Source organism: Juglans microcarpa x Juglans regia, chromosome 1D (assembly GCF_004785595.1).
Source record: "Juglans microcarpa x Juglans regia isolate MS1-56 chromosome 1D, Jm3101_v1.0, whole genome shotgun sequence".
NCBI lineage: Eukaryota > Viridiplantae > Streptophyta > Magnoliopsida > Fagales > Juglandaceae > Juglans > Juglans microcarpa x Juglans regia.
Window position 1 is genome coordinate 30,520,334 of NC_054594.1, and position 17,732 is coordinate 30,538,065.

General features: G+C 37.7%; 2 protein-coding genes across 3 annotated transcripts; both read right to left on the reverse strand.

The window, feature by feature from the left end:
• Window positions 1-582: 582 nt before the first annotated feature.
• On the reverse strand, window positions 583-1,923 carry LOC121234889 (nucleolin 2-like). Its single transcript, XM_041131029.1, has 5 exons — window positions 1,883-1,923; window positions 1,732-1,780; window positions 996-1,176; window positions 751-882; window positions 583-613 (listed from the first exon to the last, which is right to left on the reverse strand). The coding sequence occupies exons 1-5, from the start codon at window positions 1,913-1,915 to the stop codon at window positions 595-597; spliced, it is 414 nt and encodes a 137-aa protein (XP_040986963.1). The 5' UTR covers window positions 1,916-1,923; the 3' UTR covers window positions 583-594.
• A 1,410-nt stretch (window positions 1,924-3,333) lies between these two features.
• Window positions 3,334-17,224, reverse strand: LOC121265708 (importin subunit alpha-2-like). Of its 2 annotated transcripts, XM_041169397.1 has the most exons (11): window positions 16,802-17,220; window positions 16,474-16,570; window positions 16,277-16,368; window positions 16,050-16,181; window positions 15,755-15,940; window positions 15,502-15,665; window positions 15,305-15,383; window positions 14,294-14,422; window positions 13,601-13,728; window positions 13,135-13,509; window positions 12,572-13,012 (listed from the first exon to the last, which is right to left on the reverse strand). In XM_041169397.1, the coding sequence occupies exons 1-10, from the start codon at window positions 17,012-17,014 to the stop codon at window positions 13,137-13,139; spliced, it is 1,593 nt and encodes a 530-aa protein (XP_041025331.1). In that variant the 5' UTR covers window positions 17,015-17,220; the 3' UTR covers window positions 12,572-13,012; window positions 13,135-13,136. The 2 variants fall into 2 exon arrangements, with proteins under 2 accessions (XP_041025336.1, XP_041025331.1); XM_041169402.1 differs by lacking the exons at window positions 12,572-13,012; window positions 13,135-13,509; window positions 13,601-13,728; window positions 14,294-14,422 and adding exons at window positions 3,334-3,463; window positions 4,027-4,155 and having other exon boundaries at window positions 16,802-17,224.
• Between the last annotated feature and the right edge of the window lie 508 nt (window positions 17,225-17,732).

Below are 17,732 nucleotides of genomic sequence, written 5' to 3' on the forward strand. Positions count from 1 at the left end.
TTTATATTTAAGAAATTTTCTCATCCATAAGTAAGGTCAGTCATGTCGTTTTACTACCAAAAACCCAGTAAGAGTCCATTAGAATTACAGTCGACTGACCTAAAATTACTACAAAAACAATGAACCATAAGTCAATATCTAAAGAGCCATTGGTCTAACAATGCCGATTGCGCTCAGATACGTCCTTCCATGCTCCTTGTTCAACAAAAATGATTTTTCCTTCATAGCTGATATGTTCAACATTTCCAGTATTCTAGTGATACAAAACTCAATTTTTTAAATAATTTACACGGCCTCAGAAAAAATTATGGTCCACCGTCCAAAAAAACCTCCAAGCACAAGATTCATTCAGAATTTTTTCTTTTTTCAAAAAAAAAAAAAAAAGAAAGAAAGAAAAATTGTCTTGCTTGAGGAGTAATATTGTCACATCAAAGAACAAAATGGTAAAATCATATTAGTTTCTACCCCATACCTCTTCCTCTTTTGGCTCTGTCTCGTCTGAATCTGAACTATCACCCGAGTCATCTTTCTTCTTCAGAACGGATACTGGACCACTCTTGGCAGCAGCTACAGGCAACTTTGTTGATAAGGCAGTTACCTTAGCCTTTGGACCCTAAAAAGGAGAAAATTCAAATTGTTGGAATATGCATCCAGATATTTAAAACCATATTCTAAACAACAAGAATAATCAGAAGGTGCAATTCACGGGTGAAAATTTTCGGTGCCCTTGGAAGTAATTCGTGTACTCACTTTATCATCATCAGAATCAAGTGAAGAATCTGAATCCGAAGAATCCGAACTGCTAGCCTCCTTGCCTTTCTTAGCAAGGGCAACAGCAGTACCATTTTTAGCAGCAACGGCCAGCTTTTTTGGAGCAGGCTTCTGAGACAAAAGATGGCATGAAAATTAGTTTCTACTGATTCAGCGAAGGACCTTGATTCAGCAAAAAATTAGAAATATCCAAAACTGCGAAACTAAATATTTATATAGTTAACCTCTTCTTTTTCAGAGTCCATGAAGAAGAATCATCAGAACTACTTGTTTCCTCTTGCTTTTTCTTCTTTTGCGTCTTCACTTCACTCTTCTGCTTCTGAACAGTCTGCTCTACAGCTTCATTTCTTTTCTGCCTCTTAGCACTGAGTTGCTTCTCCAACTCATTTACAGCTTCCCTCTTGCCTTGAATAACATCAAAAGCCCAGAATATCAAAATCTCATTCAAAATAAAAATGTACAAAATCTTTAAATAAAAAAGATACACGAAATGCATCACCAAAACAAAAGGTAGATCGTGTTTCTAGCATACAAACTCCACAAAGCAAAACATAATTAGCATACAGTTCAGCGTCAAACCATTGGTATCAGACTAAAGCGTTACCATTCATATGAAAATTTATGTTTTCTCAATCTGAGTTAAAGAGAGAGAAATTCGATTGACTAGTATTGAAAGAAAATAATAAAAGCGTCAATTTTTTTAGACAAGTAATAAATTTCATTGAAAAACGCAGCACAGTTCCATAGAAGTGATAAAAGCCCGTGTTAAGTTTTACAGTACCCAAAACAATAACTGAAAACATATCAGCTTTCTTAAAATAATATCCCAGAAAATATTAAGAAAATCGAAGCGCATATCAACAACTCTTTTTTTTATAAGTAAGCGCATAACAATAAAATTCCACCATACACAAACAAGAATGCAGGAAAAAAAAAATATCATCACTACAAAAATTGTACCTTTTTTGGCAGACTTAGACGGTGGGACTATAGCAGGAGCTGCGTCGACCTACAAAAAGAAAGTCGAAACCAATTAGAGAAAAACTAGTACGAGCAAAACAAACTCACGTACAGACTACAGAAAACGAAAAATAAAGGCAGAGAAGCGTACCTTGGGGATCGATTTCTTGTTTGACTTGCCCATTTTAGGGATGAGTAATGCTACGGATCAGCCCCTATTCACGGCTGATCCGTAGCATACGTCACATGTCTAAACTTCTTTTTTTCACTCAGATGCATCAGCCACCCTATTCTTAACCCCTTTCTTATGCATCAGGCATCACTCAAATCGCACAATCGTTTCATACACCCCTGATTCACCAGGAACCTATCATCACAAAAGAAAGATTAGTCATAATTTCTACCTATTAACAGATAAAATGAAAGGGGAGCAAAAGAAGAAGGTACAAGATCATACTTAATTTGATCATGGGTACCCCCCGAAGTAGCATTTGAAATTGCCCATGTAGCCTCTATTTTTATATCCAACTCCGCATTTTGAAGCAGATTGACCAAGGGGGCAATTAGACCAGCATCAATAACAGCCTGCATCATTGCAAAGTTGACTTTACATTATTTCCAAATAATCAATCAAGAAACCCGACAATTTCTTAAATATGCCACATAAATATTTAGAGAAAGGCATTGATTATTTAACATTATAAATAAGGTAATGCTATGTATAGTTTTGGAGTGTGCAGTCTCCCACGTACTTTGGAAAAAAGTGGGGGCCACCATTAAAAAAAATAATTTGTTAATGCGGGTCCTAAATTTACCCACTATTTTCAAAAGGGTGGATAAATTCTCACCGCTTAAAAACTCACGGTTAAAATAGGGTCCAATAACCCAAAATACTCAAATTCCCTACAGATTTATATTAGTAAATTCTCCACTAACATATTCAAGTGACAAAGGTACAGTCCTGATCTAAAAGTGAAGGGAAGACATGTATCCAATTCTCTTATTATGAAGCAATTGAGTAGCAACCAATTCACACAATTTAACATTGGCATAAACTTGCTGACATTTACTAGCATACCTGTATCTGCTCACTGTTTCCAGCTGTAATGTTTGAGATAGTCCAACAGGCTTCTTTCTTGATGCTTTTTTTATGATGAGTAATGCTAGATACAAGCCCCAAATAGACAAGTCTCATACAAATCTTTTATAAAACAATGGGTCCCACTAATAAATAATAGTTTTTTTTACACTTTTTTAAAGTGGGGTCTACTTTTTTACAAAGGCTTGTATGAGGCTTATCTATTTGAAATTTGTACAAATTATTTCTCTTTTATGATTGTGGGACAACAGGCTCAAAAGACATGGCAGTGCACCATGGTTGTATAAAACGATTGTGTGATCTAAGTCAGGGGTGTATAAAACGATTGTGTGATCTGAGTGATGGTTGATGCATAAGAAAGGGGTTAAGAATAGGGTGGATGATGCATGTGAGTGATGCGTTTTGCATTAAAAAAAAAAAAAAAAAAAAAAAAAAAAAAAAAAAAAAAAAAAAAAAAAAGAGGAAGAAGAAGAAGAAGAAGAAGAAGGTGGTACAAGATCATACTTAATTTGATCATGGGTACCCCCCCGAAGTAACATTTGAAATTGCCCATGCAGCCTCTTTTTTTATATCGAACTCTGTATTTTGAAGCAGATTGACCAAGGGGGCAATTAAACCAGCATCAATAACAGCCTGCATCATTGCAAAGTTGACTTTACATTATTTCCAAATAATCAATCAAGAAACCCGACAATTTCTTAAATATGCCACCTAAATATTTAGAGAAAGACATTGATTATTTAACATTATAAATAAGGTAATGCTATGTATAGGCCTAGAGTGTGCAGTCCCCACGTACTCTCTTTGGAAAAAAGTGGAGGTCACTATTAAAAAATATTTTTTTTAATGTGGGTCCTAGATTTACCCACTATTTTCAAAAGGGTGGGTAAATTCTCCAGGACTACAAATATCATCTCTCTTATAAATATGTCACATTAAGACTGATATTTTGTGACTTTTCACACCACTTAAAAACTCACGGTTAAAATAGAGTCCAATAACCCAAAATACTCAAATTTCCTACAGATTTATATTAGTAAATTCTCCACTAACATATTCAAAGTGAGAAAGGTACAGTCCTGATCTAAAAGTGAAGGGAAGACCTGTATCCAATTCCCTTATTATGAAACAACTGAGTAGCAACCAATTCACACAATTTAACATTGGCATAAACTTGCTGACATTTACTAGCATACCTGTATCTGCTCCTTGTTTCCAGCTGTAATGTTTGAGATAGTCCACCAGGCTTCTTTCTTGATGCTCTTTTTATGATTATGGGACAACAGGCTCAAAAGACATGGCAGTGCACCATGGTTGGTTATACACTGAGAAAGTATGTTACTCGTCAAAATCATAGACAAATAATATCACAGTGGATTTCAAATATTTTGTCTTCATTTACAATTTCAAATCATATTCTCAATAGAAAACCAATATAAATCTCTTTTAGTCTTACTTCTTAATACAACATAAGCCTATAAACAATTAATTAACTTTTTAACTAAATGCATGTAAAAACAAAAAAATCAATATTCATCGTCTAAAATGCATGCAACATACAAAATGCAATCAACTACATATTACATTGTTTGAACAAATTTGCTAAGAATATTACAAAATACATACATTGCTTTAATCAAACTCTAATACACAACAAATTGTTTGCAAAAAATAAAAAAAATTTCCAGCAATTAGCTCTTCTTCCAACAATCACAGGATAGTGGTTTTGACAAGTTCTCTTGGCTGAATCAGAAACTAGTATTTGATGATGTTGCACGCCATATGGGAAAGGAGCATTTGTTACAATCTGACAAAAATAAAACTCTAAAAAACTGGGTTTGATATGATTAGATGTTTTTGGTGGTCTACAAATTGACTCTCTAGAATCTTTAGTATACAAGCTATGATGCGATCAAACCCTAAAAGAAATGCCAATATACATGATTTCTGGTTGAGGGATTTAACTCAATTAGATATCTGGACCAACTTTCAAACAGCACAATCTTCATGAGTTTGAAAAATGTATGCACTTTATTCTCAGAATTGCTACTAAACTCATCATGCATAAACCAGGGCTTGTGCTGTCGTTTATTTTGTCAATCTACATCTTGCAATCATCACGGGACAAACTAGCAAGGTATTCCTTTTGCTCTACCTACCATGGCAAACCTTAAGTCACTCACCTATTTATCAACTATGAACATAAGGCCTTAAATTTGGGCTATCCTGTAAAGACGTTGTATTAGCATATTGTAGTGTTAATGTAATTATTATTATTATTATTTTCAGTTGCATGATGTTGAAACTTGAAATAGATATTTACAATTAAATATAGAAACGTGATTAGAGGACTACTGCTTCACCAAAGATAATGAATCAGCTTGATGGAAACATGAAGCTTTAAAAAATATAAGCCAATGTAGATCTTCCCACCTAAACAGAACTATCAGGTCAATGAACCAAAACATAGCAATGGGAATGGACCACAAGAGGAAGGCTACAACTTCTAAAGTCTGAAACTAGATTAAACCTGGCTTAACTCTCTAAAGTCTTTGCTTTTCCTAAAAATAATTTGGAACCCAAAGGCCCCAATTTTTTTTTCCAAACTCCACCCAGAAACACAACTAATTTTAAAAAAATAATTTAGAAAAATCAAAAATACAACATCCTAAAAACCATTTCTTCCAAATCATGACAAATCTTCATTATATATATATATATATATATATATATATAAGTTTTCAGATATAACAGATCTAAACAAATCTAAACAGATATAAACAAATCTTCCAAATAATAATAACCCACGACTTTAGCATTTTGCAGCTAAACAGATCTAAACAGATACTCAAACATTCAAACAGATCTAACCTATAAAAATACTCCTCAAACATTCAAACATTCTCATAAAAAAAACCCAAAATCAACAAGAGAGAACAAACCAGAGGGAAGAAAGAAAACATACCCAAACGGAAATACGTTCAAATCTCTTGGATCTCAAGCTCAAGCACTTCCACCATTCGACATCGTAGATGGCAGAGAGAGAGATAGAGCATATGAGAGAGTGATTTTGGGAGGGGCTAGGGTATCGCAGACACAGAGCAGAGAGAGAGAGAGAGAGAGAGAGCATATGAGAGAGTGATTTCGGGAGGGGCTAGGGCATTGCAAATGCAGAGCAGATGAGAGAAATGAATCGGGGGGAGGGAGGCATAGGGCATCAACTTCACAGAGGAGAGAGAGGGAGAGAGAGAGAGAGAGAGAGTATAGATGAGAGTTGAGACTTGAGAGTGTGAGGTTGCGTTTAGATGTTGAACTGAGTTGAGTTGAGTTGAGTTGAGATGATAAAATATTGTTAGAATATTATTTTTTAATATTATTATCATTTTAGGATTTGAAAAAATTGAATTGTTTATTATATTTTGTATTGGAATTTGAAAAAGTTGTAATGATGAGTTGAAATGAGTTGAGGTGAGTTGAATAACCAAACGAAGCCTGAGTCAAGGGGGTGGGGGGGGGGGGGGGGGGGCTAGGGCATCTCCGGGTAAGTTGGTAAGCCTTTTATATCTAAACTCAGGTACTAGGTTTGAAATGGGTGCCGAGTGTAAAACCCGCATCTGGTCCTGATAGGCCCGGGTTTTAAAAAGCAGGTACCGGTTTGGGTTATTCCGAGCTGGAACCATCCGGGTTCCAGACCGGGCCTGAAAAAAACCCGACCCGGATGAACAGTCTTACATATAAGTCACATTTTTTTGGTATTAGATATCATTGTATATATCAACAAGCTACAAAAAGGATAAGTGAGTCGGGGCAATCACATCAAATCAGGCCGACCATAGTGCAATTTCTCTAGGGGTGTAAAAAAGATAAAAAATCGGTTGAACTGAAATCAGCCCGGTCTTAAATTAGTTCAATACCATTTTTCATATTTTGAAAATCGGTTTGAGCCAAACTAGACTAGCATATATTTTAATTTTTTATATTATATATATTATATTATATACTAAATTGCTAATTAATATAACATGAAATATTTTTATCTTATTATTCAAGTCTATTAATTTTATAACATTTGATATAAGTTAGACAGACTTATATTATTTTAATTTTATTATTCAAGTTTATTAATCTCACTAATAAGTTAGACGTTACTTATACTATACCAGTATAATTAGACACTAATGAATTAGATAATAGTTAACAATAAATACTAAATTTTAACAATTCATTTTAATGTTGAAAAACTTATAATACTAAACTTATATAAAATGTCATAGGTGTAAATGGTAAACCAGAAAACTGGACCGAATCGGGCCGAAATCAAAAATACTGAAAGTTTCAATTGTGGTGATGAATCGGTCCGTATCGGTTTTTAAATAATCAAAACTGATGTATACAGGTTCAATTCCAAGATTTGTCCAAAATCAGACCAGTTACACACCTAAATATCTCTTGTTTTATTTAAGTTTGATTGTTAAATCTTAAATTTTATTTTGGATTTTGCTAAAGAGTAATGCTACTATACCCCCTTTGATGTGGCATGGTGCCACTTGGCTTAATAAAAAAATTTATATTAAAAAAAATGTCACCCAAAAATATAAAAAGATGAATAAAATTTTAAATTATCTTTACCATTTTATGTTTGTGTTTTTAATTTTTTTAATAAGTCACGTGATACCACATTGTGGTGCCACATCAAGAGGCAAAATTAATGGTATAAATTTTATTTTATTTTATTTTATAAGCAAATTAATGGTATAAATTAGGAGCATAGTAACGTTCCTCAAAAGGTTAAGAGTATGTTAATTTAGTGGTAAATGAGATAAAATGATAAATTCTCAAAACTTCTCACAATTCTCTTCCAAAAAATACTTAAATACAAAACAATTTTTAATCTCAAATCTTCAACTTCTTTATCAAATCATTACAAATTTTACAAATTTTAAAATAAAATACAATATCAATATAACTTTTTCAAGCTTAAAAAATATGGAGAAAAAATAATTAAAGGGTAAGAAGATAACTTGGGTTGTGAAAAGGAATGTTTGGGGAAGGAAGAAGGGGGGAGGCCGAGGAAATGGAGAATAACTTCTCTCTCCTCCCCAAACGATTGCTTTGATGTGAGAAGAGAAGGTTGGAATATTAGAGTGGGAGAGAGCGAAATTAGAGTGAGACATGAGGGCTATTTGATTTTGCTGAGATTCAGTTTATAGAGGAAATGAAGACTGTTTTATCAGGAGATCAACGGTCCTTGTTCTTGCCTGGACAAATGTAGCAAAGAAACTAATGTGTTGTTGTTTTCGCATAGAAGAAAATTGGCATGTCAAATGGTTTGTGCACATAAGGAAAGAGGAAAAACAAATAGAAACGAGAGCCATATCACATGTCTCTCACAAGCCAAAAGATGGAGTGAGCATTGGACTTCTTTCTTTCTATTTTTTTTTTCTTTTTTGGTTGAAGAGAGACGGTGACCTCAATTTTATTGAGAACCCTTTCTTATGGAGGAAGAATACAGTAGTATTGCATTAACCACGTAGTTCCCTTCATTAAAATGTAATTTATTAGTTTAAATTAATAAATTTCGGTCTTTATTTGCAAAGAAGAAGACAAATCATAATTCAAAAGACTTGCTTAGAAGATCTGTTGATGCACATATTATTGGAGAGAAGGCACAAGAACTACTAGCTCTTTTACGCAATAGACCTAGTACTGCTGTATGTGGCGCACCACACAAGTTGAAAAAGAGAATGAAAGAAAAGATAGGCTGAGATATATAGATATGAAGATCTCAGACCAGATATACAGTAAACTAGACAAAATATTTGCCAGATATTATCTGATTGAGAAGGAAAATGAAAGCTCATGAGACCACTTTGATCATTTGTCGTCAACACGGCCAGACACGTACAAGGACCACATCACATTTATCAAAACCTTGTGGTCGATAATCTTACAGCGGTCGATACATAACAAAATTGGCAAGAAAGGCAGGAGGAAATTAAAGGATCATCTGCAGCCGCCTCTCCAACGATAGTAACATCATTGCTGATGGGCTATGCAGAAATTTTCAGTTTTCCTTTTCTCCCTCTCATTTTCCCACCACCATCATCCAATGAAATCTAAAAGATATTGTTTAAATACTGAGCACTCGTAAATTATCATGACTCTGTCTCCCACGTATGAAAAGCATTGAGGTCCATTCTCTCTCTAAAAATCTTCTCTCTTTTCTGTCTAAAAACTTAAGAGACCGTCGTCCCTTATTCCTTCTCTTAACTTCCTTTCCTCTACTTATTCTCTTGACTATACAGTTCTTTTCCTCGAGGTGCCTGAATCCGGAGCCCTACATGTTCGCCTGCTTCAGAGTCTGTCTTTAGGTCGCCAAACTACGACGAGAGTTTTGCCTTTTGAAGTGTCAGCCGTGTAGGACAATCAGACCAGGCCGAGTTAGAAAGGCTTTGTTAACTCAAGGTTCATTTTTTTATCTTTTTATTTTTTTTTCCTTTGCTAGGTCGGAAAATGATCGATCTATTGCTTTATGGTCAATAAGTTTACCCAAGTTCCATACCATAGTACTCCCTAGGTACTAATGTACACACCGTCGTCTGACAATGCATGAAACTCACCAGTTGCAAATCCGCAACTCCAACAACTACACACGCGACATCAATAGATTCCCAGGCCTCAAAGCTTGAAAATATGGCCAACTCTAGTCTATTCCTACTAGCGTGGGAGCCCCACGCATCGGCACAGCCGCACAGCGATTAGTGTTTATTTTGTTGCTTTCTATCGGTTGTGATTTGGAGTTACAACTTATCGATTTACTTGTTGGATCAATGCAAATGTCTTCGGCAGTCCCCTCCTTGGCTCAATTAAGGAACATGGACCCGAACTTATGGTTGATTGCTCATTTCTTTTTAATTTAATTACTCAATCTTCATCTGAAGACTGCAATCACTGCAATGAGACTTTTGTATTGGACACTCCCTTATTATAATACACATTTGATTAAAAAATAAAAAGAAAAAGGAGCATTAAGCTAAGCTGGCACTACCAGAAATTCAACTAGATGCAACTGCTAAAATAATTCGGATTCGAAGGATTGATTAGAAAGACGATGTTCTTAGAACGTATTTCTTTCTATAGAACCCATTGCCCTTGACGACACATGCGCATAGTTTCCGTTTCAGCTAGGTGGTTGTATTTACGTTCTTCTACTTCACTTTAAGACGATGTTACGGTGAGAAGGATTAAGTGTAAAACGAATGTCTAATTTGTATTTGAATAATGTGAGACTAACTTTTCTCCATTCACTTCAAAAAAAAATTTCCCTCCAAAGTTTTGGATTTGCTTTGAATGACTTGTTTCTTTCCATCAATGCACAACTTGTAGTGTTTATAAATACATAATACTACTTCGGATCAATACAATATCCCAGGGACCTGGCCATCTGGGATCTCCTCCTCAAAGGTCCAACAACCATTTCCATCTGCCCATTTTATGAGACGATCATCAGTAATTATCATTAACTCAACCCTCGCGCCCTCACCAACATTAAAGCATGACCTTGATTTGGAGTAATATTGACATAACATTCTCACGCATCGAACACCAGTCCATGCCACTCCGAGTGCTAACAGTGTGTTAGGGACCCCGGTCAAGTCCCTAAACACTTGCCTTGCTATTCCAAAGCTTGCCTCACAGTGACCGAGTCTTGGTTCTTCTCTTGCTTGGTCCACGTCCAAGGTTGGTCAATGTGACCAAAGGGTGGTATGATATGGTGAGGTTAGGTGTTTAGGCTATGGAGATGATGGTATGAATGGAATGGCTTTGGGTAGTGAGTGGCTAGGAATGGATGGGGCGCACGGCACTAGGAGGTGCTAGGGTTTGCGCCACCTTGGGTTGGTGTTTAGGGTTTGGAAAGTATGTTGGGCGGCTAGCGTTTGAACATGGAAGGGTGAGTTGGACGGCTAGGGATTTGACTTTAGGAGGGTTTCCTAAAGTTAAGGGATTTGGAGGGAATCAAGGGATAGCCGAATAGGGAAGGAATGGGTCAATTAGGGTTCCTAAATTATAGGAACTCTAACTATGGAAAGTATGGGTGGCGGCTAGGTCAAGTTAAATTAGGCAAGTGGTTGCCGAATTTACCTTGATGGCTTATGGAAAGTTTCGGCTAAGTCACAAGGGTTCACTCAACTATGGAAAGTTGACTAACACTTGTGATGGTCGAAATTGGGGTGAATTCGAATTGGATGAATGAAATGGATTAGATTTCACCAATGAACAAATGATGAACAAGATGAACACGTGATGAACAAGAAGATCAAATGATAAAATTATCAAGAACCGAAAGGACAAAGATATTCAATTCCACTATGATTCACGAATTGCACATAGATGAAATAAACCTCTTTATTGATAAACTTGAACCAAAAGATTAAAACCACAACTTGGATTCACGAATTGCACCAAGTTGTGAAACAAGAAAGATAAATGAATCACACCTATTCACGGATTGCAAGGTGTGATCCTCTCAATGGGATTCACGGATTGCACCCAAAGAGCCCAAGTGCTCTAGCACCGAAATGTGATCTCAAGAACAAAGTCTACCCACAAGGGAATTTGCCAAAAGATCCTCAAGCAATGACTAAGGTTCCTATTTATAGGTTACAACTTGGAAACCCTAAAATGGTCCCTTCAAAGTAAATAACAATTAATTAAAAGATTAATTAAATAAAGCAATAAGATAGAGCCATGGACCGAACCATGGTGTGGCATGCTCGGGCCCATGGTGGGCTAAGTGGTTGCATGTTGGTTGGATGGCCCATGGCTAAGTGTTGGTTCGGCATGGTCCAAGTAGGTGGCTTGGACGTTGGCTGCATGGCACGGGCTGGAGCCGCGCGCTGGATGGCACGCCATGGGGCGTGCCACTAACCTCGCTGGTGCTCTGCAGGATGGGCGTGAGCGTGCGGCAAGGCCCAGGGTCAAGTGGATGTGCGGCAAGGCCATGCGAGTGTGCGGCATGGTCACTTTGGGCGTGCGCGTGCGCGCGCGGGCTGGCTTGCCTGTGCGGCGCGCGGGCGCTCGCAGGGCCATGCGGCCCACTGGTGTGCGCGCGGGCCTGCGCACCGCAAAGAGTCTGGGCGGGCGGCCCGTTGGGGCGCCTGGTGCCGCGCGCATGCGCGCGCGGGCCTGTGCTGCGCGCCTGCGCGCGCTGGCTTGCGCTGCGCGCAGGTCTGTGCTGCGCGCATGCGCGCGTTGGCTTGCGCTGCGCGCATGTGCGCGCGGGTCTGTGCTGCGCATGCTGCCGTGCGCCTGCTAACCTCGCTCGCCTCGCTAGCCTGCATGCTGGGCGCCCCGGGGGTGCCATCGCGCGGGCCAAGGCATGCATGCATGCTGGGCGCCCCGTGCGTGTCATCCCACGGGCCAAGACATGGTTGTAGGCTAGCCAAGGTGCTTGTCTCCACCATGGCTAAGGCATGGGCGGCTCCTCTAGGGCCAACTCGACGTGGGGGCCTAACACAGTGTCGAGCGTTGTCAGTTCATCATGGACGCCCCCTCGCTGTAAAATTCAAATTCTGAGCTATAGCTTCGGGTATGCATTGGTGCTTTGCTTGGAAAGCTTAGCATACCTAGACGAGTAACCAATTACATTATGTTTCAAGACTCGAGCCACAATGACTCGAAGCACTTGAATTCATAATTAAAATATTAAAATCTTACTATAATAAAGCATGGAAAATATGATAACCACACAAAAAAATACATTAACTCTCTTCCTTCCATACAGCAATACCATATCCACCCCGACAAGATACAAAATCCAGACTATATGGAAACAACTCATACATGACTCCGGGAAAAAGAATATGACTCTAATACGCATTCAAGAGACCCCCACCAGCACATCCATCGGGGCGCTGTTCATGCAACAATGAACTTGGGGGACACCTTCTTCCATGGTACCAGGTGAAAATACTAAGAACAGCTGACTATGCCATCATGCCAGAATTAAACCCACCTGACTCCTTATTTGGACATGACAGTATACACTGACCCACCTTTGAAACCCCTTCGACCACAGCGGACACAGGACGAGACTCAAATGAGATGCCGCAAGGTGCCCTGACCTGACCCAACATATACCTTACCATCCCAGGCGTGGACTTCTCCATCCAACTCTGATCCCTGCAATTTTTTTGTAAAGCAAGTGAACAATAAAGTGAAATGAGGTTATATCTCATGAACTCTTCCTCTTCGCTGTATAATGCTGAATTGCTAAATTAATAACTAGTCAATAGTTATGTTACCTTCAGCTAAAGTTAAATCCACCCGATGGAACTTGAACCTCATTCCCTCCAAAGCCAAAGCCAGGCTGAGAACCATCACCCGAAGGCACTGTTTCATCATCATCCTCCAACCAATATGTTTCAAGAATTTTAACTGCCTTTTCATAGATCTCATTATTGTCATGACTCTGAAGATTTTCAATTTTCTCCAATCCCTCAGCATCATCTATCATCTGGGCATACAAGTTAACCTCTCCAGTGTTGCCCAAACTCTTCTCCGCTTCCCCAACCCTCAGAATGTTTTCTAACCCTTCTAAACAGACAGTGACGATCCTTGCATCAGGGCATACAAGAAGATCACACAATGGTTTTATACACCCCTGACTCACCAGGAACCTATCATCACGAAAGAAAAGATTAGTCATAACTTCTACCAATTAACAGATAAAATGAAAGGGGAGCAAAAGAAGAAGGTACAAGATCATACTTAATTTGATCATGGGTACCCCCCGAAGTAGCATTTGAAATTGCCCATGCAGCCTCTTTTTTTATATCGAACTCTGCATTTTGTAGCAGATTGACCAAGGGGGCAATTAAACCAGCATCAATAACAGCCTGCATCATTGTAAAGTTGACTTTACATTATTTCCAAATAATCAATCAAGAAACCTGACAATTTCTTAAATATGCCACCTAAATATTTAGAGAAAGGCACTGATTATTTAACATTATAAATAAGGTAATGCTACGTATAGGCCTGGAGTGTGCAGTCCCCACGTACTCCCTTTGGAAAAAAGTGGGAGCCACCATTAAAAAAAATAATTTTTTAATGTTGGTCCTAGATTTACCCCACTTTTTTCAAAAGGATGGGTAAATTCTCCAGGACTATAAATATCATCTCTCTTATAAATATGCCACATTGAGACTGATACTTTGTGACTTTTCACACCACTTAAAAACTCACGGTTAAAATAGAGTCCAATAACCCAAAATAATCAAATTTCCTACAGATTTATGTTAGTAAATTCTCCACTAACATATTCAAAGTGAGATAGGTACAGTCCCGATCTAAAAGTGAAGGGAAGACCTGTATCCAATTCCCTTATTATGAAACAATTGAGTAGCAACCAATTCACACAATTTGACATTGGCATAAACTTGCTGACATTTACTAGCATACCTGTATCTGCTCCCTGTTTCCAGCTGTAATGTTTGAGATAGTCCAACAGGCTTCTTTCTTGATACTCTTTTTATGATTGTGGGACAACAGGCTCAAAAGACATGGCAGTGCACCATAGGTGATTATACACTGAGAAAGTATGTTACCCATCAAAATCATAGACAAATAATATCAGTGGAATAAAAGAAAAAAAGATTACTCATGCAGAGAACTTTTTTTTGTGGAAGGGAGGGGGGAGGAGATTTTTCCCAACCGATCACTTGAGTATGTTTTCCTTCCTTTTGTCATATTAAAATCCCTGGCATCTGCACTGCATGTTTGAATGAAATAGGTCTACAATGCTAACAGTTTACTTAAACTAATTTAAATGTTTGAGGAGTTTCCAAAACTGAGTTCAATATTGAACAGAGTACAGTTGTGCCCATCTCATTGTCCAAAAACACTTTCCTGAGAAGTTATTTGCCACTAAAGCTTACACAAAATCACAAAAAATATAAAATCCATATTTAGAAACAATGTTCATCATGCCAAATCTCCACATAAATATTCATGTAAATAAGGTAAGAAGATATCATTTTCTACATTATACATTTTAAAATAGGAGTTGCTGATCAAAAATAGGAGTTATTGTGAGATCTGTACAACCGACAACCTTTTACTAAGCAAAATAGTGTTCTATTTTCTAAGCATATATATATATATATATATATATATATATTATTGAAAAAAAAATACTAAACTAACAATAACTTTTATTTGTTTCGTACCATCCTTATTAGTGGTGCTATTAAATTAAGCATAGTGAAACGTGGTAATCCATGTAAATTAAGCATTTCACAAAATTCAACAATGAAAAATGCTATATACAAATGATACTACAGGCACAGATTTTGTTTTTTATTAGTAAACAATAAGTTAACCATAAATGGGAATAGGCATAGCCCAACTATACATGGGGACACTAAAGGCACAGATGTTTACGGCTAAGGAACAGAATAAAAAAGCTCTTACTTGAGTCTGAAGATCATCTCCTGTCACAATATTTCCAACTGTGCGAAGGGCAGGGATGAGCACTGAAGGAGATGGATGTCTGGAAACAACATTCATATGCTTCAGAATGGTTATCATACATTACATACAATTGAAAACATGATGTTAAATTGGTAACATGATGAAACACGTAGATCAAGGAAAGGTGATATACTCACAGGAGGAGCTGAATAAGTCGGGCACAAACACCTGCTTCAATCACTGCTTGGATTTTGTCATTTGTACCATCAGAAAGATATGAGAGAGCCCAGCAAGCATCTGTCAGGACTTCTTCATCATTTGAATGGACGAGACGCTCAAGAGCAGGAAGTGCTGGCTTCACCTGCCCATCAAAGTCAAAGGTTATAAAGTGCCAAAATATGAGAGCTGAGAGGCTATCCTTGGAGTCAAATAAATAAACCGGACAAAAACCTGATCAAAGGGAGGCTGTGGCTTGCCCCTGCAGAAGTTAGACAGCGTCCATGTGGCATTTCTCAGCATCGAAAGCTTTGCATGCTCATTCAACTGTCCCAGCAATGGAAGCAAGGCTCCATGGCCAAGTACAAGATCACGGCATCTAGGAGAATCCCCGGCAACATTTCCCAATGCCCACACAGCCTACAATTTCAGTATAAAGGTTCAGAAAGGGCTGGGATAAAATCATTTCATTTTTATTTTCAGCTATTCTTCCAAAAATAGGGTAAAATTCATTCCACTCCAAATATACCTGCTCCCGCACATCGTCACTCGAAGAACCCAGTAGCTTAACAAAGATAGGAACTGCTCCATGATCGATCACCACCTTTGTGTTCTCCGAAGTTCCTGATGCTATGTTTGTAAGGGCCCAAGCAGCTTCAAACTACACAGAAAAAACCAACAAAAAAATAAAAATAAAAAAAACACAAATACCAATGGCAATCGAGAGGGCAGAGAAAAATTAATTGAATGACAAACCTGAAGTTGAGGAAAGTCCTCCCTGACAAGAAACTCAACGAATCGAGGAACAACGCCAGATTGAATAACTTCCTCGATTGGAGGGCTTCTCTCTGTAATTTGAAATAATCAATCAGACGCGCTCGTTTCTTAGATGAAAACAGAACTAAAGTCAGTCAAAGTGTCAAACAAGAGTACAATACGATAGGAATAAATACCAATTGAAAGCAGCTTCCGAAACTGCGTGGTGGCCTCCAGCTGCAAATTACTATCACTGGACCAAACCCCAGCAACCATCGAAGGAAGACTCTCCAACTGTACAACGAGTAATGAATCAGAACCGTCAATACAAAAAAAAAATCATCAATGCCAAAACTCTCCGTTTTACCATAGCTCGGAAAACCTAAAATCCTAATCACACAACCTTCAATTAAATAAGAAAAAAAGAGAGAAAACAACAAATAAAGTACGATCAAAGAATAAACCCTAGAAACTCACGGATCATTAAAATTCATAAACGGAGATTAATAGATGTATATATTGAACCTTTTTTTCAACGGTGGAGGCGTGGAGAGAGGAAGAGAAGGACTGCTGGGACTGTAGGCCTTCGCGGCGCTTCTTCTGCAAGCTCTCCTCGCGCTTGTTCTTGCGGATCTCGACCATGTTGTCTTCGCGTCTCCGGCGGCCCTCATCGGCGTCGACAGCAACCTTGTACCGATTCCGGCGGACCTCGGTTCTCTCGCTCGGCCTCAAAGACATGGTTGCTTGGTCCCCGAAAGCTCGATAATTGAAAAACCCTAGCGGTAGCAGCGCGTATACAATTAAATATCTATATGCGTCTATCGAGTATATATATAGGTGTAATATGCGTGTGTAGTATATATCAGGGGAGATGGATGGAGAAACAAAAACCCTAGAGAGACCTAGAGAGATTTCGACAAGGCTTATAAATATGATTCAAGTTCGTTCAACCGTTCTCGTTTTGTTTCTATTTATTTATTTATTTATTTCGACAGTGCTGATAATTTATATGCGAGGGACTTTGACGACCGATGGAATCCGTAGACAGTTTCACAATACGTGATCTGATAAATTGTCATTTTACAGAAAAAAGTACACTTTAAAAGATAAAATTTAATTAATAAGATTTAAATTTGTTAAATCTATTTTTTAAATCAAATTATATCATACAAATAATTTATTAGGTATGTTATTTACATGGACTTATAAATCAAATTTTTCATTTTAAAATGAAGAATATTATTTTCAAAAATATAAGATCAAACCGCGCTTTGTAATTATGATTTAATAAATCATTTGGTGTATTGTACGGCCTAGTTTGGGCACTCAAGATATCTCAGCTCTTCTGAGGGGAGTTGTCTTGCATCCAAACAAATTTGAACATATCTCAAACACTCCAAATCATAAACATGTAAATTTTAGAATGTCAAACTTTTCGATTCTTTGAACGGCTCGC

Bases quoted from the DNA above. Each gene is read 5' to 3' on its own strand.
- LOC121234889 (XM_041131029.1), bottom strand. From the start codon at position 1,915: ATGGGCAAGTCAAACAAGAAATCGATCCCCAAG. The intron at 1,177-1,731 runs GTACAATTTTTG...ATGTTATTCAAG, and splicing joins GTCTAAGTCTGCCAAAAAAG to GCAAGAGGGAAGCTGTAAAT. The intron at 883-995 runs GTTAACTATATA...CTTTTGTCTCAG, and splicing joins TGGACTCTGAAAAAGAAGAG to AAGCCTGCTCCAAAAAAGCT.
- LOC121265708 (XM_041169397.1), bottom strand. From the start codon at position 17,014: ATGTCTTTGAGGCCGAGCGAGAGAACCGAGGTCCGCCGGAATCGGTAC. The intron at 16,369-16,473 runs GTATTTATTCCT...TTCAAATTACAG, and splicing joins TCGGAAGCTGCTTTCAATTG to AGAGAAGCCCTCCAATCGAG. The intron at 14,423-15,304 runs GTAAGAGCTTTT...ATACTTTCTCAG, and splicing joins GAGATGATCTTCAGACTCAA to TGTATAATCACCTATGGTGC.